The sequence below is a fragment of the Meleagris gallopavo genome, chromosome 17, assembly GCF_905368555.1.
Source record: "Meleagris gallopavo chromosome 17, MGAL_WU_HG_1.1, whole genome shotgun sequence".
Lineage (NCBI taxonomy): Eukaryota > Metazoa > Chordata > Aves > Galliformes > Phasianidae > Meleagris > Meleagris gallopavo.
Window position 1 is genome coordinate 7537796 of NC_139420.1, and position 24500 is coordinate 7562295.

The 24500-nt window shown below is 44.9% G+C and overlaps 1 protein-coding gene across 2 annotated transcripts in view; it reads right to left on the reverse strand.

Moving 5' to 3' along the window:
* MN1 (MN1 proto-oncogene, transcriptional regulator) overlaps nt 1–24500 on the reverse strand; it is an 82235-nt gene that overhangs the window by 43944 nt on the left and 13791 nt on the right. Inside the window, exon 2 of one of the 2 annotated variants that reach the window (XM_085238867.1) lies at nt 1033–6702. The exons of the other annotated variant lie outside the window; for it this stretch is intronic. Within the exon in view, the coding sequence (XP_085094993.1) occupies nt 6518–6702 (185 nt within the window). The 3' untranslated portion in view covers nt 1033–6517. Of the gene's footprint in view, nt 1–1032; nt 6703–24500 lie in introns of those variants that run through there. 2 annotated transcript variants of the gene reach the window in all.

Sequence of the window (24500 nt, forward strand, 5' to 3'; positions counted from 1 at the left end):
GAAGGGTCTCAAAAGTTTCTTCCGTTTTTCCATTTGTGCTCTCAGCATTGCAGAAGAACACAGAGGGATCGTATGGAATACAGCTGGTGCACTGTTTGCATTTTGATGCATTACGTGTGAGTTAGCAGATCCCTCATTCAGCATAAAGCACTGCTGCGAAGGCACGGGATCTGCACATGGGCGGTGGGAGATGGGTCGGCTCATCCTTCCTTCACACACCAAAATGCAACACCGCGCAGCTTTCTGCATCTCAGCTCACACTGAATGCGACGTTAGAACGGAAAAAACAACCACATGAAGCTGAACAGCTCTTCTGCTTCCTCTGAGTGTGAACGATAAGTAAGGCTGTTCCCTCGGTTCAGAAATGTGTTCTGACATTGCCTGGCTGCCCAGCTTACTGCTTACTCGTAAGACATTTTTCTTGATGGAAAGGATTCTTTGAAAAATTCACAGGAATATGAAAGGATTAAGAGTATGAAATTTGAATAACAAAGATGGAGGGATTTTTAGACTCTCAGTAAGAGCTGTAACCTCTTTACTTTTTACTCACAGAATTTAGCTCAAAATCTTGCCTGGAAAAGTTAAGGATTCAGATCTCGGCTGACACAGGGAAGGAAGAAGCTTTAATACATGCAGAAACAGTCAGCAAAGCCTAGCAAACACAAGGGCAAGAGATGCTCCCTCCCTGGAGGTACGAGGCCAGGCTGTGAGCAACCTGGTCGAGTGGGAGATGTCCCTGCCTACAGCAGGGGATTGGAACTGGATGATCTTAGTGGTCCCTTCCAACCCAAACCATTCTATGACTGTAAGAAAACTGCACCTCGTTGCAGTAACCTGGCTCTGGGTGAAGCCGCACCACTGAGGGAAGCCAATTGTTAGGGAGAATCTCCCACATTCTGCTGAGATTTGTTCTGGCCATCACGAGGCCCAGGGTTTACCTACGTGTGAACAGCATCATTTCCATTCTTCACATTCTAAGGGAAACAGTGCTTACTGCAAAAATTAAAGAACATGACATGACATATACAATAGTCACCATTAACATCATATTTATTGTTATTTAGTTGCTCAGTAAAACATATACAGATATGTACAATATGCATGAATACAGAAGACTGCACTTTACATATTTAAAAAAAAAAAGAAAGAAAAATAACACTCAGTTTCATGAGCTATTGTCACAGTCTTCCAACCAAGCATTTAAGAAATGAATTTAACAAGAATCCCAAAAAAAAAAAAAAGAAAAAAAAAAAAAGAAAAAAGAGTACAGGATTGCCTAACACACAGCAGAGTCAAGTTTCCATATTTTACATGTGCAATAACATCTTTCAGAAGAGTTTGCTATGCAGTACGGATTACCAGTGTTTTGATTTTTATTTTTATTTTTTTCTTTTCCATGAACCAAATTCGGTATAAAGAAATCACATCCTTTTGCTTAAGGCTGTTTTAAAGCTGTAATATTCTTGGGTAGTGAATAGTGATAAAGTTATAACTGCCGGAAATCACAGCCTGCAGTTTCATCAGTCAGAATCTATGAGCGGATGGACTCAAACCAACAATTTTAATAGAGAATTTCTAAGACAAAATTAGACTATTTCCTCCATTAGCCTTAAGCAATAAAGGAGAAACAATTCTATAAAAATGGGTTATGCTCTTATACACCATCCATCGAACAGCTGTGAATCTAGCATTTGAGACAACCTCACACTGCAGCTTCAAAAAAATAATCCAGATGTACCAATTCTGGGGTTTTTTGTCTGCTTTCCCCACCCGCCACCCACCTCCTTCCTCCTTCCCAACAGCAGAGCCAACACACCATGTTTCAGCCTCCCATGACCTGGGGGAGGCACCTCATGCCTCCCTTCTTTAAAGAACATGCCAACATTTGGCTTTGCTGGTGGTGCCTGGAAGCTGTCGGACTGATCTCCTGCACTGGAAGGGCCAACCAGCCTCAGAGTGACAACGTCTGAAAGCAGTATCCAAGAAAGGGCCCTCAAAATGGCCCTGATGGCTTCGACGTGCATTTCTTCTCACCCAAACACACCTCACCTTTTTGATGAAATTCCCTGTAACTAAATAAAAATGAGCCTAAGCCCTCTCTCACTGAGGCTCTAACAGCTGAACTAGAACAGCAGAGAACTTATTAACACCATGAAAAAAAGAGTCCGGAGAAAATTCTCAGGAGTATTTTGTAAATAAGGCCTATTCCATCCTTTTTTTCTTGGCCAAAAGACATCACTCCTTGCAATTAAAATGCAAAACATGTATTTCTCTGTTTGCTACCACGCTTTAAGTTAAAGTACAGATTTTCTTTTAACATACACCAAGAAGGACCAGCAGACGGGGCCAGGAGGAAATGGAGCCTCCAAGGCCAAGAACCAATTGATGGGCAGCTGCCAACCTCCCACCTCAAGCAGCTCCTACAGCATGGGTCTGTGTGAGAAATGAAGATGCTGGGCAAGGCAGAAAAGGTTTTTCAGAATACAAAGGCTGCTCTGAAAGTAGTGCCTCCTATTTATTCCCATGGAAACTACAACAGATACAAAGAGATAGATACACTACCTGATGGAGCAAATTCTCAACTTCAAAATACTATTTTTTCAACATGGGCATCACCATTAGCAGAGCATATTTGCCAGCGATGAACAAGAATCTGCATGCCACGCTCATCAACATCTCATTGCCAGCAGGAGTGACCCAGTGCTGCTGTGCCGAAACTCACCACCCACCCCTCACTGTGCTCCCATCCACTGCTGGGTCTCCATAAACGTTCAGCAAGCATCAATGAATGTCATCAGGGGCCATTTTTTCCACATGGAGGAACTCCATTCCAAAGCTTTTCTTCATATGCACTTCCATGTCAGATGTCATTTGTCAGCCTGCCCCTCTGCTGCCATCTGTCACACAGCAGCAGAATTAACGGGATATTTGTGGAAGGTCCAACCTCCGCTGCCGTACCAACTTCCACCTCTGATGGCACAGGCCAACATTATAAAACTGGAGGCATTACTTTCAGAGCAGCCCTCTTAAATACGAGGCCATTATTTTAGCTATCGTGATATTTTCTATATGTTCAAAAAAAAAAAAAAAAAAAAAAAGAGTGCATTCAGTGTTAAATAAATGGAGAAAACGAGAACAGTAAAATTACCACAGGCAAAGCAAACTTTGTGTCAAAGCTCCAGCACGTGCTGTCTGTACCAAACACACCAGGCTGTGGGCATGAAAATATCCTCGTCCTGGTCAGCATATGTACCGATTCTGTTCTGATCTTTGGCAAAAAGAAAACCATAGAAGTGCACACCAGCACTGGCATTGCTGACATCTGCCCCAGTAGAGCTGCCACCTCATCCTTTCACTCAATCGGTAATGTCACTTGAGTTTAGCAAGACTGAACATACAGAAGGTTAGCAATAGGATTGCACTTAGCCGTATTATTTAGCAAAGCAATACGGACAGTAAGGCTCTCAGGAAGGCTGATGACTCTTTCTGACTCCTCTCTACCTGCAAATCCTATCTGCCCACTGCTCCCACCGCACAGCCCCAGTGGGCTGACAGAACGGCCCCAGTGCAGAGATCCCATCCTCTCCTCATCTCTTATGATTTAAAACCCTCAGAATTCTGCTCTTTTAAAGGGCTTGTTTCCAATTTGTACTCCTATAACCAAGTGCAAAAATAAGTCCTCAAGGAATGAGAACAACTCCTGGATAGAAGCAGAGCTGCAGAGAGCAAACCAGAAAGGAAGGATGCTGAAGACCAATGGAATCAATGCATTTCTGCTTACAGGAGGATTTCTCTTTAAAAGAGATTTGAAGCGTTTGATCCAGCATTCATTGAAAGGTCTCTTCCTGGTAGCACAGGGTGTGCATCCCTGACCTGAGGAAGCCTGAAAAACCTGTTCTCCTGAATGCAGCAGGAAAAACTAAAAACAAAGAAGCAAGCCATCGGGCCTGAGCGATGGTACAGGAATGCCATCAGACCATGAACTCTTCCTAAATTTTCAGCTGTAAGTGCTGAAAGACAGTATCATATGTCCAGGCATGTGCTTTGCTGGGTTTACTCCAAGACACACCTAGCTTGAACAAGTATAAGCTGAAATGAAAAGATGAGAACTGAGGCCCTAATCCACCGAAGCGCTCTTCCACACTTCACTGGATACAGAAGTCCCACTCAGTTCAGCATATCCTTAAGTGATTTACTAGACTGCATTTAAAGTTAAACACGTATTTTAGTGAACCGGGACATAACAAATCACAGACAATGAAGCATCTTCCAGAGTGGCCAACGATAATTGTTATTCAACCTGGAGATATTTTATTGCAGGTCCAGGGAAAAGCTCCAAACTTTCAGTAGCACACACCTAAAAAGGTACAAAACGTGGCATGTTTTGGTTCCAAACCAAGTGCGTGAGAGGTGGTTCCAGTGAATTGCTTCAGCATAGGCAAAAATCCTCACCCTAGTGACTGCTCCAGCTTCAATGAAAGTAAAGTAATATTAAAAATCAAGGTCCCAAACCCTCCATTTTTTCCAAAGTCAAGTCACTGACCACAACCATAACGGGAAATCAATCCATGCATGGTTAATAAGAGCACATTCAAATAACAAGAAATCCTGCCTTCCAAAACACTGTGAATCATTCTGAAGCCATAAATGATCAAGAGTGAGAATTTCAGACAGTGCTGTGGCCATTAGCATTGTAGGCAGAATTCCCTCCCCACTGATGTCTACTGAGAGCCAGACTTCAAAATAATTAAAGGCCCGGCACAATCATCTAAAAATACAAAGCAGTCTTCAAATTCCATCCCTCGAGAAGGGACACATTTTGTGAATTCATGAGAGAAGTAATGAATAACTCTAGAGAGGCTGACTCTTATTTCATAGCAAAAACGTAACTCCCCAGCGATGCTACCGAGCTTTGGGGAGCAGAGGAAGCCAGGCTGGCCCGAGCAAGGGTGGGACTGCTCACACTCCCTGTAAACAGAGGATATGCAAATAATAGACAGCGTTACGTAAAGCCACAGGAGTGTCAGATCATCGTGTCATTTGTGTTTTTATCTGGTTTGCTTCCAGCTTTCTTCTCCAATGAGTATTATCTACCGAGACCAGGAAAGCGTGGTTTTCCTTTTATTGTGTTCATCTAATAACAGCGTTCTTCACATGCATGGCAAAAATGAAGCCCAGCCTAAGTTTGGAAGGGTCTAACCTGGGGTCTCCCGGTCCTGGCAGATCAGGAAGTGCTGACCTTGGGCACACGGCCCTTGGTGTAGGCCGTCTCCAATCATCCACCTATTGTGACCATACTGGGACAGCTGCCACTGGAGCGAGGGTGGCTCCTACAGACAAGAGCATCACACCTCTGATCAACATCATCTTCCTTCAGCTATAATGGGGAAAAATGGGAGCTGTGCTGCCGTGCAGCTTCACAGTGGCTTTGGGAACCCCAGCTGGATGCTGTGCCCTGGCCCAACCTAGCAGAGGGCACTGCAGTAGCCCAGCTCCATAGCAGAGCACAGTTGTTGGGCCAGGACGCTGCTCTGCAGGCTGCAAGTAATGCAGAAGGGGCTCAGTGCCTTTGGGGGATTGTTTATTTCTCCAGCAGTTATAAAATAAAATGACAGCTCTGGGAACACCACCAGAAACACAACATGCCTGGGAACATGTGCACCCCTTGCTCCTCAAAATGAGAGGCAGAGGAAGAAAATGCTGCTGCAACCTGGGTGTTTGGTGGAGGAGATAATGACTATTCGTTATTAGGTAAACTTCCTGCTAGAGCTATTTAAAGAATCATCTGTGTACCTTCCCAGGCCAAGCCTGAACCAGCCCGGTCATGACAGAGCTCCGTATCTGTGTTTCACAAAGGCAAACAAACAAACCCCTGTCCTCACCTCGCAGAGAGATGGGGAGCAAATGAGGGAGGGAGGCGCAGGCTGAGCATTATTCATAACAAACCTTCATTTTCTGAGGAAAGGATCGCTGCCTGAACGTTCAAAAGAGCATTAATCGTTTGGTTTGGATGTGACTAGCAAAAGCTGGGTGTCAATACATAACATGATGATGACAATTTCATTTAACCGGCATTTATTCCTGAACTGCTGTTCTTCAGGATTAACCATCGTAATAAGCACTGAGCAAAGCAAAACAAAAGAAAAAAAAAAAAAAAAAAGCAATGAAGAAAAGGAGGAGGAGGAGAAGTAGCATCTTTGTCTTATTATGACATACGTGACTTGGACATACGCTGAGATGAAAAAGGAAAAGGCTTCATCTATAAATGTATGCCAAGATTACAGAATAATGGGAAAAAGTGGTCTAGCAGGAAAATCTTAAGCAAAAGTGTGCTAACTGCAGAAGGGTTAACACTGGTAACATACTGTGGCAGAAGATTAAAAAAAAGTTGAGGTTTACTTTAAATTAACCCTTTCCAGTCCATATGCCACTAAGCAGGTACCAACCTAGAAAAATAGTCCACCTAGCAGTAGCGGCCCTTTGAAATTAAAAAGAGAAAAAAAATAATTTCTTTTGTTCAAGTCAGGGCGGCCACAAAAGTCCCAAATCTGTTGGAGATGTCCGAGTGCAGGGACCTCCATGTCGGCACCGCAGTCCGGCCCTTCGCCTCGCCCACGTCGTCCGTGCAGTGCACCGAGAGGCACTGCAAGTGGCTGCCAGTCTGCGCCGCGGCCGACGTCTTGCTCGGGGGAAGGTCGTGGGCTAGAAAGGGTTCACAGAGAGAGCGTTATGAGAACCGTGCAGTGCAACATGCCAGCGCTCACAGCACACAGTGACAGCATCCCAAAGCAAGCGGGATGGCCCCGCTCACTGCCCCTCCCCGCACCGCGTCCCCGTGGAATTCCTTGCTCTCTCCTTTGCATGCACCATTTAAAGCAAGCTTTCAGCGTGTCCAAATGTTCTGGATTTGCACAGCCAGCTACGCAGGTTCTATTGCACGCCTCAGCGCCACCCACCAGCTCCCAGCAGCCCGAGTTGTTCATCGCCATCTCCTATGGAACAGGATTCCCTATTCAGCTCTTTTAGTGGAATACCATGATGGCACCTTCTTCCTCACTGAAATCCATCTATTCTTGATCTCTCCTCCACTGCTCTTAGTCACATCGTCACACACAAAACAAAAAACTCCAAATTTCAGCCCTCGCCTTGTAAAATCTGCACGTTTCCCTGTGCACCCTTCCACGAGGTCCATTCCACAGCCCTCCAAGCAGGATACACTATGACACACCATGACTGCCGGTGGCCTGTTCCCTCCTTCCAGGCCATGCCAGCATGATGCCAAAAGAAAATGCTCTTGAAGATAACGGACCCAGGAGCACCTCAGCTGCAGGGTGTCCGAGCCACACCAGCAGCCTCTGCCAGGAGGGCTTCTGTGGGACCAAACACTGCCAGTAAACGGAGCAACAGCACAAGTCAGGGCCAGAGACAGCATCCTGACAGGCAGTCTGCATTTTCTCTGTTTCACCACTGCATTCATGTTCACCCAGGGGATGAAGAGTTATGAGCAGCACAAACAGGCCCCACAGTTCTGCTCTGATAGACCCAGAGAATCCGGCCGGGATGAAGACGATGCTGGAACACAGCACATATGCCAACAAATGCCTGTGAATGTTTAACCTCATTACCTCAAAGACTTTTCTTCACATCGCCCTTGCAGAGCTCCCCAAACTCAAGCAATGTGGCTTTAGTGCACACATGGGGGCAAGCCATAGCTGTTCCACTTCACCCACTGCTGCACCAGATACTGGACAGGAACCCCACAGCTCTGGTGCTCCATGTAAGAGTATCTCGGAAGATACTCTTGAACTAGTCTGGAAGTCCCTGATTTCAACTGGAAATTGCTTTAAGTACTCAGTTATAGGATGTCAGAAATGTTCTTATTCAAAAATGGTATCATAGCACCATGCAGAGAAGCGAACTGTAAAGCTGTGTTACACACCTCAGCTCAGCACAGCGGCATTCAGGGTTCGCATTTCTGTACAACATTCTCAATTACTGCTGTAACAAAAACCAGCAGCTCAAAGGTGTTTTCTAAGCTCTATGTCCTGGAGTTGGCTTTGGACTGTCTCATCAGTTTTGATAAATGCACTGTACCAACCAGCACAGCTGGAGCACGAGCAGCTCCCCATGCAATAACCAAATGCACGATTCCAAAGGCTGCCTCAGCTCATCCTTTGCTCACACACTGACTTCTGCTCTTCTTTCCTGCTCCCCACATTCTCCTCACACCCCAGGCCTCCCCGCGCTCCCTGCATTGCCTGCTGCTGCCTCTCTGCAGCAAAACAACATCCCCACCTCCCCGGGGCTCAGTTCCAGCCGTGGCCCTTCACACACCGCTGACACACGGCTGCAGAGCTGGTGTGCTCACATCCTGCGGGCACAGCAGCCCTGTGCAGGGCAAGGACTCCCCGGTACGTTGTTAACAGAGATGAGCGAATCCCAGGCTGTGATCGTGATGCCTCTTCAGGGAAAATGCAGAGCAAAGAGAAACAAAACAAAACAAACCCCTAAGTAAATACTGCGGGGAATTGAGAAAGGGAAACGTTCTCATTTGTATTTGTTCAGATCCCTTGCAATGCACAGTACTCAGTATTTTTTTATTCTTAGGTCTCTCTGAACGTACAGGACATGCTGGTCTCGGTACAGGAAAAGCCAGCGCCTTGAGATTAGTCTTTGTGACAGCAGCTTTCTTCCTCTGCTGCAGAAAAAGAGGAAAGAGTGCTACTTGCAAACTGCTGTCACAGGAGGCCCAAGGATATCTGCGGTGGTTTAGCAACGAGCATTTACTGTAGAATGCAAGAGACCAGCCCCTCAGCTGGGAGCACAGGGACACTGACTGCAATGGCAGAGAAAGCGCATCCCTAAAGCAGGCACTGTGCCTCACCCAGACATCAACAGCACCCAGAGAGCACCAGCTCCTTGACCAACAACCAAACGAGGCAGCTCTTACACCAAAAGCACCCAAGGAATAAAAGATATGCTTGCTTATTTGTAAATCAGTCAATTATATTGCCATGGTCCCCACATGGCACCTAGCTCAGCATCACCGTGGCTCACATTGTCTTGGTCTATTGCTAAGAATACAGAAAATGATGCACTCAAATTCAAAATAAAAAGGAAGACAATGATGGCTTGCAGGAAGGCTCATAGCCAACACGGTGTAAAACATTCCTACCAGATTATTTTTTTCCCCAACATTTCTGTCTTGGCAAAGCTATGATGCTTTTCTGAAGAAACCCTCTGCATTAAGAAATAAAAGTTGCTCTGATCCACCTGATGAGAATCATGTTCTTAAGCACGAGAACTGCCCGATGCTCATTCAAAACAGTACGTTCTCCCAGCAGATCTGTTTCACTAGCTTCCCTCACTGCTTCTCTGCCTCATTCAAGCCAGCAATGTCACAGCTCCCACTTCATGCGGTGCACACAGTCCTGAGGTGTGCTGTTAGCTGAGACCGATGGGACCCAGCAGGTTAAAATTAGACGGATAAAGCAAGATGGTGTCATCACTTCATTGCCTCGCAGTTGCCAAGTTTCAGATAAATCACTGTCAGTCATGAAGTACACCTAATTGAAAGCAAGGAATCTTTAAACAAATGATGTTTAAACAATTTGCACAACTACCTCTATTAGCAACTACCACTAGAAAGCTGGAAGCGTTATTATTAAAAGCAATACCCTTCTAGTGAGAGCCACCCTACGTGCTAAAGCCCTAGAGATGGTCTGGATGGAGACCTCCTCTCCAAGCTGAAGGATGTGACATGGCCAAAGCCAGGACAGGTGCTGGTACAACTGCCCAGAGGCGCTCAGGGCCAGGTTGGATGGGACCCTGGGCAGCCTCAGCTGGTTATGGCAGCCAGCCCATGGCAGGGGTTGGAACCGGACGATCTCTAAGGTCCCCTCCCTAAGGCACTTTGAGATTCTGTGATCACAGGACACTGTGTGCCACTTGAAAATGGTTCATTTTGCTGGCAAATGGTGAAGTAGAGATGAAAGTTGTAACAGCGTACACCACATTCACATGGAAGGCATAAGTACAAAAGCAATGAAGCGTCCAAAGACTGAAAGGCATCTGGAAGCAGCTCAATCATCAGTGTATCCTCCTAGCAAAAAGCTCTGATAAGTTCAAGTCCTAGTAGCAGTAACCTCCATGATTCCTTTATGCAGTGGTGGCTGTTAAAACTCCTCTGTCCACAGCAATACTCTTCTAGAGCATTTCCCTGCATGTTCTTTTGGTTGGTAGTTCCCTCAGTTCAGAAAGGAGCAAAACGCACCCATCTGCACCCATTCACCATCCTGGGATGGCACTCACTGTCACCCAGAGCAATGGAGAAAAGCTACAGCAGTTCTACATCCAGTCACTGCAAGTACTGAGCTTAAATTTCTAGCACTGGAAACAATTGCTTCCTTTTATCGTGATTATAATATTCCATCCTCCCCATTACCCTGTGCATAGCAACAACCCATGCTCTGTATTTCAGAGGAAGATAAAAATGAGGGGAAAAAAAAAAACAAAAAAAACAGCCATGTATCCCAGCCCACTGTGCAAGACTGCTCACAGCAGAGAAAATTCCTGCAATAATCACTGAATGCCCTGAAAGTAAACACGAGGTTTGATTAATACTATTAACTCAGCTTGCGCACAGGCATTTCTAAGAGCCAGCTACAACATCTGGAAGAGTTGGGTGACTATGGCAAGAAAACATTTGCAAACATTCATTTGAACGCTGAAGTTAAGTCTGGTCACTTTCACACCCTTTACACGACTGCTTTCTGCCAGTACTGTAGCAAATTGGTTTATTGCAGTTCAAACTGCAGGATCAAGGTAAACATTCCAAAGTATTCCCTGAATAGTTTTGTGGGATTCATCTGTTACAACACACAAAATCAAATGTAAGAATTGCATCAACCAGCTACGACAAAAATACCACGCTCCTATTCTTTACAGAGGCATATGCATGCACAGACAGTTTCACATTCCTAACTGCCTTTAAACATTTTTACTTTAATATTAAAGCTCGCTTTTGGGCAGAAACTATACAAGCTTTCAAACAGGCTTTGCCCACACAAACACATTTCAATCTCTAAGTCCTAAAACAAACAAACAGAAACACAGCACTGTAAGAAGACGCTCACCCAGCCTTCCCCTGTGCCCCTCTACCCTCTCACTATGACCTTACACATTTAGGAAGCTGCTCTTTCATTCTCCTCTGTTTTGCAAAGGCATGCATGCATTCAGAAAATAAAAGGTTGCTGTTTGTTTGTTTGCTAAGTATTAATGAAGGAATGGTAACAGACACATGACGGAGCCCAACAAGGAGCACTGCTGCTGTCACATGCACCATTAGTGCACAGTGAAGATACAGGGACGAAGACAAGCAGTCCTTAACCAAAAAAAAAAAAAAACAAAAAAACAAAAAACCACACACAAAAACCAATGCAAACACTGCAGACAGGTTTTTTTGTTGTTGTTGTTTTTTGTTTTTTTTTTTTTTTTTAATATCAGCACAGGAATAACACGTTTCCCTTTACTGAGATTAGAAACTGACACTCTCCTGAGTCTTGAGGACACCATGTATACATACTTCCATTCCTTCTCACTCCCTCCTTAGCCCGCGTTAAGCTGCTCCTAATATCTCTTCCATCAGGTAGCATCTTCATCTGCATTTTTTAAACATCAACACATCCTCTTAACTGTGACAACCCCACCAAACACTACAATCTCAGATGTGTCCTGACTTTTAGGTAAGCTAATCCCATTAAGAGCGAGTTCACCTGCAATGCTAGAATGCATTACACGCATCATCTTGTGAGAGATGAGATTACTCGAGGAAGGTATGGCCAGTAGCCAAGGCAACCGCAGATGCTACACAGGCAACAGGAGTTATGCTTCTCTTCAGGTGCTGCTCCTGTCATTTCTCTAATTTTTGCCAAAGCCAACAACAACAAAAGAAACAAGAGACACTGACAAGCAGGGAGCAAGAGTGTGCAATTACAGTCTGGTAAAGGTCTGGTTTGCAATGGGTTCCACTCTACATTTCAGCGTCGCTGCAAGATTAAAGTGACAAACAGGAGGTGAAGATCCCTGGAACAGCCACGTGCCGCAGGGCTTGTCCCTTACACATCCTCACCGCTCTGACAAAGCCTCAGCCGCGGCTCGGCGCTGCCCACATCCCATCCGCCCAGCGCAGCGTGGGCCCGGCCGCCGCCGCCCTCAATGAGCAGCCAGGCGTAAAGCTCCTGGATTGCCACTCATCTTGTTAAGGCTAAATCAGATGGTTTGGCCAAAAACACTATATTCCCTGATCGGAGATCGGCTTCCCCTCTACCACCTGATAACCGCTCTTAAAGGATGCATTAATGGGCTTCTGTTCACTCTGAGCCCGTTAAGCAGAGGCCAAGCTAGCATAAGAGGGAATAGATTTGAGTAATGATCTCTTATGAGGCAGCAAACCTACATATAGTGTTTAAAATTATTCCCCTAGGACAAGATGTTTTTCACCAAATCTCCCACATGACAGTTTGACATATTGGTTCAGGCACATAGCTCTGCATCTGTACACACTACAGAATCATCTTTTTCAGTTTTCAAGAAAAATAAGGTCTGAAAACATTTCATGTCTCTGCACAGCAGACCGAGTCTCCATAGATTAATTCACTCCTAAAATGATATTTTTAAACACAACCATTTCCTTTCTGTTTATAAACAAACCAATGCAGAACGGACCAAACCTCAGACAAAGGTATTTTCTTGAGCTCGCAGTGCATTTGTTCACCAACACAAACACGTCTCCATAAAAGCTGCACAGCTCGGCTCCCTCCCCCTCTGGCACCCTGCAGCCCTGTGCTGGGTCAGATCTGCCTCTTCTAACCTCCCATTTCTTGGGGCAGTGACTGGCTTTGGCTCTGGGCTCCGTGCAGCATTGAGTGCCTGCAGAGTGCAGCACCAAGCACTCTGCAGGCACTCAATGAAAAGCCCAACTTGCTCCATGACTGAAACCTTCTTACTCTGATTTTAGCCCTCCACTTATTTTGTGTAATTGGTGCCATTTTTGACGCTTAAAGATACAACGCTCCTCAAGATAACCAGAATTAAAGCAAAAACCAAAAGCTTACATGGTTATTAAGACGCACAGCTGGGGCCAATGGCACTTAATGAGGACCACACTCGAAACAGGGAGCAGGTGATTCCCCTCTGCTGACCCAGAATGCTACGCACAGACACTCCAACTCCAGAGTACCGGTCACATCTCATTCATTAACATTTCAAGAAGTCATTTGGCTTGGTCAACCCATAGATTTATGGCAGGGATCTGCCAGCTGAGCTACAATATAAAAGCCTTTTCTCACAAAGGAGGGAAGGCTGTTTAGTCAAAAACGTGTGCACAGCTCTGAGCACTGCCCCACAGCACCAATACATCCTGCAAGCCAGAACCAAGAACTCTGCTCGTTAAAGCCTGTGATTTTGCAGCATATAGACAAGACATTGCTCACCGAGCAGGAGAGGCAAGGCAAGGAGTGGCTGCCACTGCTCACTTGGTTGGGAGCATAGCCCACTTACCCTTAACGTTGAGTCGCTGCCCACCTCTCCATCAGACCATTAAGTCTAGCAGTGTCCTCTGATTCTTAAATTCTCTTCCTGCATAGGCAGCATGATTAATTGGAGGTGCCTGCAACTCTAAAGGGAGCATGTATCAGGCCATGCTGCGAAGATGTTTATTTTGCTTTAAGTGGTCTCAGAGCTGGCATGGAGCTGTATCAGCGCTCACTGCTTGCACAGAATTTAGATAACAGGAGACAGAGTACCTGCTGTGAATACATATCGGTCTTTTTTCTGCCCTAGCCTCCTTTCACACAGATTTTTACCAATGGAAGGATGAGCATACCACAACATGGCGGCAACCCAAATCCTGCATTAAGGAAGGGTTTGCTGTTACTCCCCTCCCTGATGGCTGTAGGGATCCAAACAAACTGCAGATTCCTCCCCTGAAGCTCCAACACCTAGCTAGGGATGGATACCACTTAAAAAGATACTCTTACTATAGACACATGCCAGTGTCTGGAAAAACTGGTAAAAACATCACCAAGTAGAAAAAAATACTAACCCAATCAGTGGAAATGGAAGTACTCATTTTTATGCACAGTATGACTCTGTAGACAGAGAACAAATGACGTATGGATGAGGAGAAAGACATCACAGTTCAAAAAACACGTGCTCTCTCTACCCAGCTGGAAGAAGAGGAGAAAGGGGGGAAAACAGAATTTCCCTGTAGGAGAGCAACTTGCTGTCCATGGTTTTACAGGAAAGTATGGAACTGTCTACACCTATTTATTTATCTGGAAGCTATTATTAAATTAGTTATTTTCAACCATATAGCTCTCTGAGAAGAAATACAAGCTCTGTATCAAGCGTGGGGAAGCCAGAGAAAATACATAAAACACCTTGGGATAATATCAGCTTCTGTCCTCTATCGTATGGCATGGGTGGGAAGGAGGGACAGGAGTACAGTTCACTGTTTTTAACTCATATCCTTCCTCTATTTTGCCTGTCACCAGTTCCTGTTTTCAGTTTAACACATTCATGCTCATGCTGGCTTCACTGCAAAACAAGCAAACCACACAGGGAAGTTAAGTTCTGACCGCCCCCTATTTTGAAGGGGTTGCTGAAGAGGATTTGAGCTCATGTGTAATAAAAGCCCATTCTTGCAAACCAGACCCCATCAGGAGCTGTGTTTCTGCAAGGCTCATCCTGCCTTCCCCAGCGCAGACAAACCACTGATATGTAGCAGCGAGTGAAAGCTGAGCTGTGACAGCCAAACTTTCACCTGTGGCCTACACTAATCCAACTGTACGGCTTCTGAACAACTGGTCCATCTCCCAGCACTGCCGCCAATGCCGTGCTCTCCTCAGCCCTGCATGGTATGAGAAGCTAAAAAAAGCAAAGCAAACCAACTGCCACCAGCAGTCAAACCTTTCCTGGGCAGATCCAAGAGAAAACAAGTGGAAGTCATGAAATTGCAACATGGCCCATTGCAGCTGATTCAGCTCTCCTGTTGTTTTTATGCTACCATTTGGAGGCCAGTGAATCCACTGGGAGTTCTGGATTGTTTACTGTGGCCTGAACTGATGACAAAGCAGAAAGTCACCCTGTCTTTCCCTCCCGGTTCGTAATGCCAACAGAGGCTTTCTTTGTGACTCATTTTGAGGAGGTACGCATAACGTAGTGCATTTGTGAGAAAGCAGATTCTGTTCTCTAAGCCAATAAACCACTTGCTGGTCAGGAAAGACTGCCGTTCAGAAGAGACTTCTATGAGCTCCAAGGCTCATCCGGGTGAATACCTGACAGGTACCAGTGCATTCTGCACCCCTTTTGGCAAGCAAACTTTCAGTAAAGTCATGCCTTCCCAAGTGCCCAGCAACTATCAGTGACATGGCTCCACACTTGGTACTGGGACCAAAAAGGCTCAGCAATAAAACAGAAATCTGTACACGCTTCTCAATGACAGCTGTCAGAAAAGGCAGCCACACCTTGCACTTCTGTACAGCTCAGAAAGGACCCAATGGCTTAAATCCTCCCTCCTGCCATTACATTTACATTCAGACCCAGTATTAGGAAAATAGATTATGAACAACTTCTCTGAATGCTCACTCCAAAGGACGGCAGCTTTTTCAGCCGTGTCTCTCTCTACCTCTGCATCCCATTGCAACACGAAGAGGAGAACTCCACAGTAGGAGTGAATATTGGCTGACTGATCCCATGTTTTCTCTGCTGTTGGCGTACATCACTCACTTGCACTAACTAAAAGCTCTGAGCCCATTTTCACCAAAGATAACAACCCACACGTCCATGACAAGCAAGGAAACACTGGATCTTGCATCCACTACTTTCAAATCTATTTCACATGCACGCAGATTATCACAGGGCAGATTTATGCACAGCTCCAGACCACGTGAAATCCACGTCTTGAGAATCAGAATGCAGGAGCTAATAAAAGAGTTTTCTTAAAATATAAATTTCAAAGTGGAATTTTCTGTCCACACTGCAGTCAGATAGAATTGTTCAATATGCACTAAACCCAACTCCTGGGCGTTGTTCAGTATTATTTCAGGACAGACTCAAACTGAAATAAACTCTACCTAAATGTTCTGCCTTAAACGTCCACCTTAGCGTTTAACAAGGAAGTGAGTGGATGACTGGTGACTAACGGCCTTGGCCTGCACAGCACAACTGGCCACCAGCAGCCAAAGCCCTGGGAGCTCACTGCTGGTCACAGAAGTGCTCTGAACTCTCACCAGGTGCTGACTCAGTCTATGGCCTGAAATCAGATTTTATTGACCTGCAAGTTGCTTCTTCCCCCATTACAAAGGGACTTCTCAAAGCGTGTTAATTGACAAGAAATAGCTCAGAGTTGGGTCTGCTGGCTGCGCCATCACCACTGATTTGAATCTTAGCCAGAGGATGGTAACAGAAAGAGCAATATTTACTTTAACAGCCAACTCATTCTAACCCAGTCCTACTGTTGTAGCAAGCTTTGCTGCAGCTCATTTCTTCTTGAGGACATGCAGGTCAAAAGTGGTAACATCACTTTCAGACCAATGTGAGTTTCAATACACAGAACAGGCCTGCAAAAAGAGCATTAAAATGCCCACTGGCACTAGTGTGGAAAGTGGGTGTATGAATGGAGTTTGTAAAGGCAATGAATAGATGGTGATTATGCACAGAGTGAAACAGAGGAAGAAACATGTAAATTCCAGCTTTCCCTCATCAGATTTGTGCAAGACTCTACATAATTGCTGAGGAAAAAAAATAGAAACAACAACACTAAGTAGGATATTTAAGCCCTGCAAATTATACATGGAAATCTCTGTTTTCCTTAAATGAAAACAGAATGAAAGAAGAAGATTCCCTTCAAAGAACTTTGTTTGTGGTCGTTTAGTTTCAGGATGCAAATTAAATGAGCACTTGTTAGCCTAGTGAAAAAAAAAAAAAAGAATTTGTCTCTGAAATATTATCAATCTCCTCATGAGCAGAAGGTTTGGATACAGTTGGTTGAAGCCTGTTACGTATGTAGTCATCTTGTTCCCAAAGAAATCAATAGGAGCAGCATCCTCATATCCCAAAGTCACATCTGCATCAAGCTCAGCTGCCAGGGCAGGAGGACCTCAAGTCCTCCTGCTGCTGAAAGTTCATCCATCAGCTCCTCCCATCTTCTCCCCAGTTCTGCCTGCATCTCATGCAAGTGCTTCTGCTGTATCTATAATTCACAATTACGAGCCCATAATACAAAACTGCCACAGGCAAAGTCAATCACTCCCAGGGGTCTCACTCATCTGAGGCTCTTGCACACCAAGAAGTGGTGATAACGTACATTAACACTCTGGGTTAAGCTACATGAGCTCAAGAATATTTGTGAAAATACAGCTGCAGTTTACCAAAAGCTTACAGGAAGGCAGAATAAACAGCATCCAGCATCTTTAGTTATTTCATCCAATTTGTTTAGAGCATTACCTTGAAATACATCTCACTGCCCTTCAGGATACCTCCAATTGCAGTTTGTTGGTCTTGGAAGTAGTGGCTTATATGAGGAGACCTTAGGAAATGGCTTCACTAAAATCAAAAGGAGTTAAAGGAACTTCAAAAAAAAAAAAAAAAAAAAAAAGAGAGAGAGAGATCAGAAACCTAAGAACAAAGTCTGGGTCTCATCCCAAGAACCTGCAGAGGGACATGCTAGTGATGAAGGCTCCTTGGTCCACTCCAGTGAACACATAAAGCACGGAAGTACCACTCTAAAACCAATGGTTTTCCAATTGTGATTTGCTAATTCCCAGTAATTTGTGAACAATTTCTAAAAAGTTTAAGAAAAGTAACAGAAAAAAAAAGCAGACATCAGAAAGCTTGAATTTGTTCAACGAGGACCAAAATCTCTGCTGGAAGACATTTAGGTGTTTGTAAATCAGACTGATACCTGATGCTGTGGTTGCAAAATGCAATGCTAAGTGCTTGCTGGATCCTTTCTGCAATAGGAAAATCTCAAGTTCTGGTATACCCCAAATTTAATTTTGGCTGCAAGAAGAGATGGAAGTGTTGTTGCCAAATAATAGATATGGTGCGTTCAGAAATACCCCACAAAATAGCAGAAAGGTATGTTGATTCAGCTGGACATCATACAACTGACTGAGCACCAGGGCCTGGTTGAACGGCACGTTTTAAAGTTAAATTTATCTGGAGGAAAAACAAAAAATACATCATCAGATAGAAGAAACACACAGCCATGTGAAGGAAGAATGGCAATTAGGGAAATACACCTTAAAAAAAAAACAACAACAACAAAACACAACACAAAGAAACCTGGCTTACTCAGGTAAGTCTCTAAGTGCTACTATTAAGATGAGCTCATCTTTTTCTTCCAGTTGTCACATCACCATGAAGAGTCTTCGTGCAATTCTCAGAATAGCAGCAAATCAGAAGCAAATAACTGTTGGAGGAACAAAGTCATGTACAGACAGACTTTCGCTGCTTTTCAACTGAACATTAACTCTAAAGTTTCAAAGACCTGTAACAGAATGGAATGGGCCAGTACAACACAATGCTGACGTGGTCTCATCTCCAAACCTAAAGCTAAAAGTATGGGCCCATATTTCCTTTCTAGCTGCATGCTTGTGTGATTTATGAACCACAGCAATTTCAATATCACTGGAAAATGAAACGATGACAGACAATTAACTTTCCACTCCATGTTAGCAGCTGTGTAGGCTCTGCTTTGAAGCGATCAGGGACAAGAACTCCAGAAGTGCCAACTTCCACTTAGTGACTGTGCAGGAAGAGCAGGGACAAGGGACAGGACAGAGCAGCACCAAACCACACAAGTGCTGACACACTAAATCAAGATGCATATCTCATGCTGATGGGTAATCTGCATAGGATTAGCAGATGACAAATTACAGTTCACTTCTGTCTCATATGCACCTGCACCTATTTGTTAAAACTGCTGTTAATCTGAGTGTGATGACAGAAGGACCGGCACCGCAGAAAGGCTCTATAAAGGAAGGGAAGAAGATTGCTCACCTGTGTCAGAAGATTCCAGGTTCACAGGAGAAAGGTCTACCAAGGAGGGACATCCCGAAAGAGATCCTTCCCCAGTGGCAGTCAGCCCTTAAATGAGGTCTGATCACACACATGAACTGCCTTCACCTGTGCTCCCAGGCCTGACCAGGTCCCTTCTCTAGGTGCTCAATCAGTGCTTCAGGCCAGGACTCAACAGCTCCCAGTATACACAATCCCTGAAATGTATTTCAAGACCTCTAACAGGGGCTAATCTGGGATCTATTATCACAGAGATAACCAGATATCCTGACATTAGGAGGACTATACTAATTGCACAGCTCTTCCTTTTACATTCACTACAGAAGCACGGCCATCCCACCAGAAGGGAGGTCCCAGGTTTCCCTTGCTTACCCAGTGCCCAGAAGAAAACCCTCCAGACTCGGTCACTCTCCCCAAGGCTCAGCCAAGCAGCACTTTTCAACTGTGTTAACAAAGGAGTGGTAGAGGAAGATAAGTTTAAAGCAGATACAGTATGCAAATAGCATGAAGTGATACAAGCACAGAATGCACACGCAGAGAAAGCAGTGACTGTTTCACCCATACTTGCTGAGCTGCAGACCTGCAGCACAAGCAGTGAAAGAGACAACAGACATCCCCCAGCCTGGTGTGCTCCAGGCATGGCAGGAGCCAGCCAGAGATGAATGCTAGCACAAATGGCCTCATTCTTCCAGACACAAATGACAGCATTACTTAACTCACTTAAGCTAAAACAGGGGAATTTGCTGTGGACAACTCTTTACCCCTATAAAAAGTAATTAAGTAGCATAGAATCATCTTCTGGGTGCGTGCTAATGGTCTGCAAGAAATGTAAAGCTTTGAGACACCATCATAAGCGACCAAGATCCCTTTGTGAGATGATTTTGCTCACAACTCCAGCACTCACTGTGCTGGGTGCTCCTACACTACACACCTTGCACATCCTGCTTGCTCTTGAGAGGCCCACTGCCTCAACACATGCAAGCTCCAAAGAAACACACTGCAACAGAAATCAAGCCAAAAATGAAGACGTTGCTGTGCAGCAGCGTAGTCTTTACAACTATCTCAAGAAGGGCACTGCTTGTACTTTGTCGCTCTGTCAAACCGGGCAACATTTTAAGCACCTTAGTTTACTGCCATAAGGCAACAAATAATCTCCACCCCACCGCTGACTCACACATTCCATTTGCACAGGCAGGGTGAGATGCAGGTGGTGCCACATGAGTCACACCACCAAAACCTTCATCCAGCTTCGCCACGAGCCTGGGCCGCTGTGTGTTTAACACACTGCACTACATGCATCTCAAAGCATGTGAGACACTAGGTTAATTGGCCAACGTCAGAACTGGTTATTCTGAAGGTAAGAGCATTCAGATTGTGTTTTAGACATCTTTTGAGTGGCAAGCTCCAAGCCACGCCGCTAACCAAAAATGTGTCTTCAAACAGAAGCACTGTGCCCTCGTGGATGAACGCTTTGTTTCCTGGAAAATGCACTGAGAAATAGGTACCCATAGCAGCACTGCAATAAATTATTCCATCCTCCATCCTTCCCAGAGGTTGCATCCATGCAGCCTCATCTTCCAGATGCACAGCTGCCAAGACAGATGAAATTTTAAGCCTGCTCGTCTTAGATAAGAGGGTGAATGAAATGAAAGCAGTAGCACCCATCACCAATTAGACTACGAGGACACATGCGTGACAGAAAACGAACCCAATTTCTTAATGTGCCCATCTTGATCCATATTCCTCAGGCCAGCAGCAGCAAGGCAGCTGTGCTGGAAAGAGTTAATCTTGCCTGGAACATATCTCAGATTTCTCAGAAAGTCAAAGACTGCAGCTGAAGCCTGGCTGACTGCTCCCCTGCCTGCCTGCAGCCTGACCCCTGACATTTCCACTCTGCTTCTCACTGGCACAGAAAACTTAACCATACACAAACAAACAGGTTGGGAGGACAGATAAATGGAACGCAGGAGGAGGAGAAAGGAAAGATTTCTCGGATTTCTTTTAATAGCTGTGATTAAATAATAACAGCCACCATCAGACCTGGGTGAGGGGCTGGCATTTATCAGTAAAACCCTCAAGTCTACGGCAAGACATCTCTGTTTAATTAATCCTGAAAGGGTCCCTTCCCCCTTCCCCTTCCTAGAGAGGTTTGAGGATCCACACGTTTAAAGATACAGTGAGTCCTTTTTAGGCTTTTTCTTACAGAACGCAAGGGAACAAAGCGCCCGTTCAAAAACACAGCTAGGATTTACAAACTCTACTGCAAAGAATTCTATCAGATGAAACGAAATTGGCAAACCTTAACGGAGAGGTTAGGTTTTGAATTAGTTGTATTTAACCCTCTGAAGCAATACATACACGAAGCAATGCGTTTTTACAACACCCTGCTGTGAGCGTGCATGGAAGGATAGCAGGGGATGGAAGGATAGCAAGGCCCACAGCCACCCGAGTTTGGATCGGCCGTCACTGTTAGAGCAGAACCACCTTCCAAGGGTGGGATCTGTTTGGTGCTTGGTGCAGCCCCACCACCCCGTCGTCGTCCCGTTTTCCCATCACCATAGTGGCATCGACATCACTCCGCAGTGGAAGAGCATTCACATGCGCACAGACCACAATTTTACCCACGCACAGCCAAAACGCAGGACCCCATCTCCTGTCTGCGTGCCTTCATTTTGCTCTGGGAGGCCCTTCTGGAGAGCCACCGCCTCAGCGAGCCCCTGCCCTTTGATTCTATCTGCGGGGAGCAGGGCAGGCAGCGTCTAGCAGCAGCGCGCTCAGCCCCGAGGCCAGACAGACACCTTGAAACCAAGCAAGCAAAGCAACCAACCCACTCTTAGCTCGCTGGAGCGTTGCAGTTGGAGCCGTGCCTCCAGCACTCCCGCGCTGCATCCTCCCAGCCCGGCACACAGCGGGGCAGCGATGCTGAACGCGGAGCCGCGGCGCTCCCAGCACAGCACCGAGCTCCTCCTGCTTCTGAACGGGTTGTCACTTTCACACGTATTCTTTACAAGCTGGCCGTCAGCATTCACCCTTTCCTATTTTTCCTGCTTCTCAATAACCATCAAGATGAGTGTTAGTGCCTTTTTAACCTCCTATTCTCCCCCCATTTAATTCTCAAACACAACTTTTCTGAGGCTTGTCCGGCTTCAGAGAAAAGCAGTTCGGAAAATGGAAAACTGTTGTGTTCCACATTCATTTAAGTAACGCAGTAAGCACGATCGGCTTTTCTAAACCCATTTTTTCGTTCTCTTTTTTTCCCCAAAACTTTCCAGAAGCTGAATAAACTGGTGGTGGAATTACAGATATTTATTCTTTTTGTGTGTAGCGTAAATTGCCAAAGCAGCAAAGGGGAAGGAGGAGAAAATTTTGAAATAATGATTTCTGATACAATCAAAAGTGAGAAGTGGGAGAAAGGGTTATTTTCGAAGCGCACGTTCCAATTTTGGAAGGAAGTTATATATTCCGTAGGACTTAAAGAAAAAAAAATCCCAGGAAAACATCAAATCAAAACCTGTTATTTTTTCGACTATCTATATTCTTAAATACGTTTCTTTCTTAGAGAAGCACCAGGATTGGGAAGGAACTGCGTTGAACTGCAAAACGTCTCCATGTATCCACACACCAAAAAATGGTTATGCAATGACAAGAGACAATTCGGTATATAATCAAAGACAGAATCCCGACGTTCAAAGAGAAAATGACTGTAACAGCAGTGACTTTGAAAACGAGAAGGGTATTTTTTTTTTTTAATAGAAACAATGGCCATCAAGATTTTTCCCCTAACAACCAATGCTTAAATGCATAACTTAGTATGCAGCGTGCCTGCCAGGTATAATTAGTACCAAAAAAAAAAAAAAAAAGAAAAAGAAAAAAAAAAAGAAAGAAAAAATGATGCGTAAGAAATTCATACTTACAGTGGAATGGAGCAGCATTCTGTAAATGGTTAACCATTCACCAAAGGGCAGCAAACCCTTGTGATGACAGACACGTTACTCCTAGGGCACCACAACCAGCCAACAGAGAAGCCTCAGCACAGCCCACGGCTTGGCCAGTTCCATTTCATTTTCCTTCTAAGACACCAAGTTGCTAACAATAAGATGGCTGCACAACACCCAGACACTCAGGTTTAACACTACTTTTTTCACCCCGGGAGCAGGGGCAGAGGCAGTGCTGCAGTGCTGTCTGGTGCACGGCAGATAATCAGGACCTCTGTATTTGCACGTGGTTCTGCCCTGCAGCAAAACAGGGCCTCAGAATCCATCAGGGATCCAGAGCACAGCGCAGTAACAAAAAATAGTGCTGGATGTAACACTATACGCTCCGTATGTTCAACTACCAGAAATGAGAAAGCACACCGACTATCCAACAGTATTTGTCACCAAGAGCCACTTTGTGCAATCACGTTGGTGGCTTTTTTACGTTTCCCTTTATACAAAAACTTATAGAGCCAATGCTACACCAGCACAAAACTCACACGTTACAAACACCTACACCGAAATATTTCAATGTTCAAAAGTTTTGCTTCCAGAGAATGGCATATTTGGCTGTAAGAGCCACGATTTCCAATACTGGCTGAACTACTGTGATTCACAAAAAGTGAATCACGAAAAAGGAAATTTTGTGACTGAAGAGCGAGCTGTTATGTAAGCCCCAAAATAAGGACTGTAGTATTTTTCTGTTCTTTGATCAGAAGGTTATCAGAAGACTGCGGTGAGACTAAAAATACGCCTTTCCAAACCAGAATTCATACTGAGCACAGTGTTAGTTAAGAGAAAGCCAGAAAGGAAACAAAACAGTGCTAAATCACATCAGTAACACACCGACATGCACTGAAAATCACAAAGGCTTCCAACTTGGAGCGTGCAAACCGGTCACTATCTGCTGGGGAAGTTTGAGAACACATTTTGAATAATGAACTGAAGAATTTTATGATCATCTCCCAGAAGTTTGCACATCACTGGGAGCAGGAAGAACCTATTGATGCAGTTTGTTTCTGTGTGAACACGATGCATGAAACAGTAACTAGTGAAAGAGCAACCCACAGTGCATCTTCGGATGGCAAAGAACAAGTTTCAAAGAATGCAAAGGAGGAGTGAGGACCTCCTTTGCCCCCGCAGCAAACTTTTATAGGAATAAAGCACCGAAAAAGACAAAAAATTCCCAAATGCATGCACGGGTTGACAGGGCACGCATACTTTGGCTGCGTGGATAGCAGGCTCAGCTAAGTGACACGCTTAAGATCGTCTTCAAGAGTGTTTGCGTTGTAATTCCTGCCCAGCTTTCTAAATAAACAATTACAGACTCACAGTTTCCTTCTCCGATTGTGTTCCTGTATGGTTTAGGTCAACAGCAGCATTCTCACTGCCTGCAGTTACACAGGAGCAGGCCCTTTACACACAAGCAGAGAAGCAAAATTT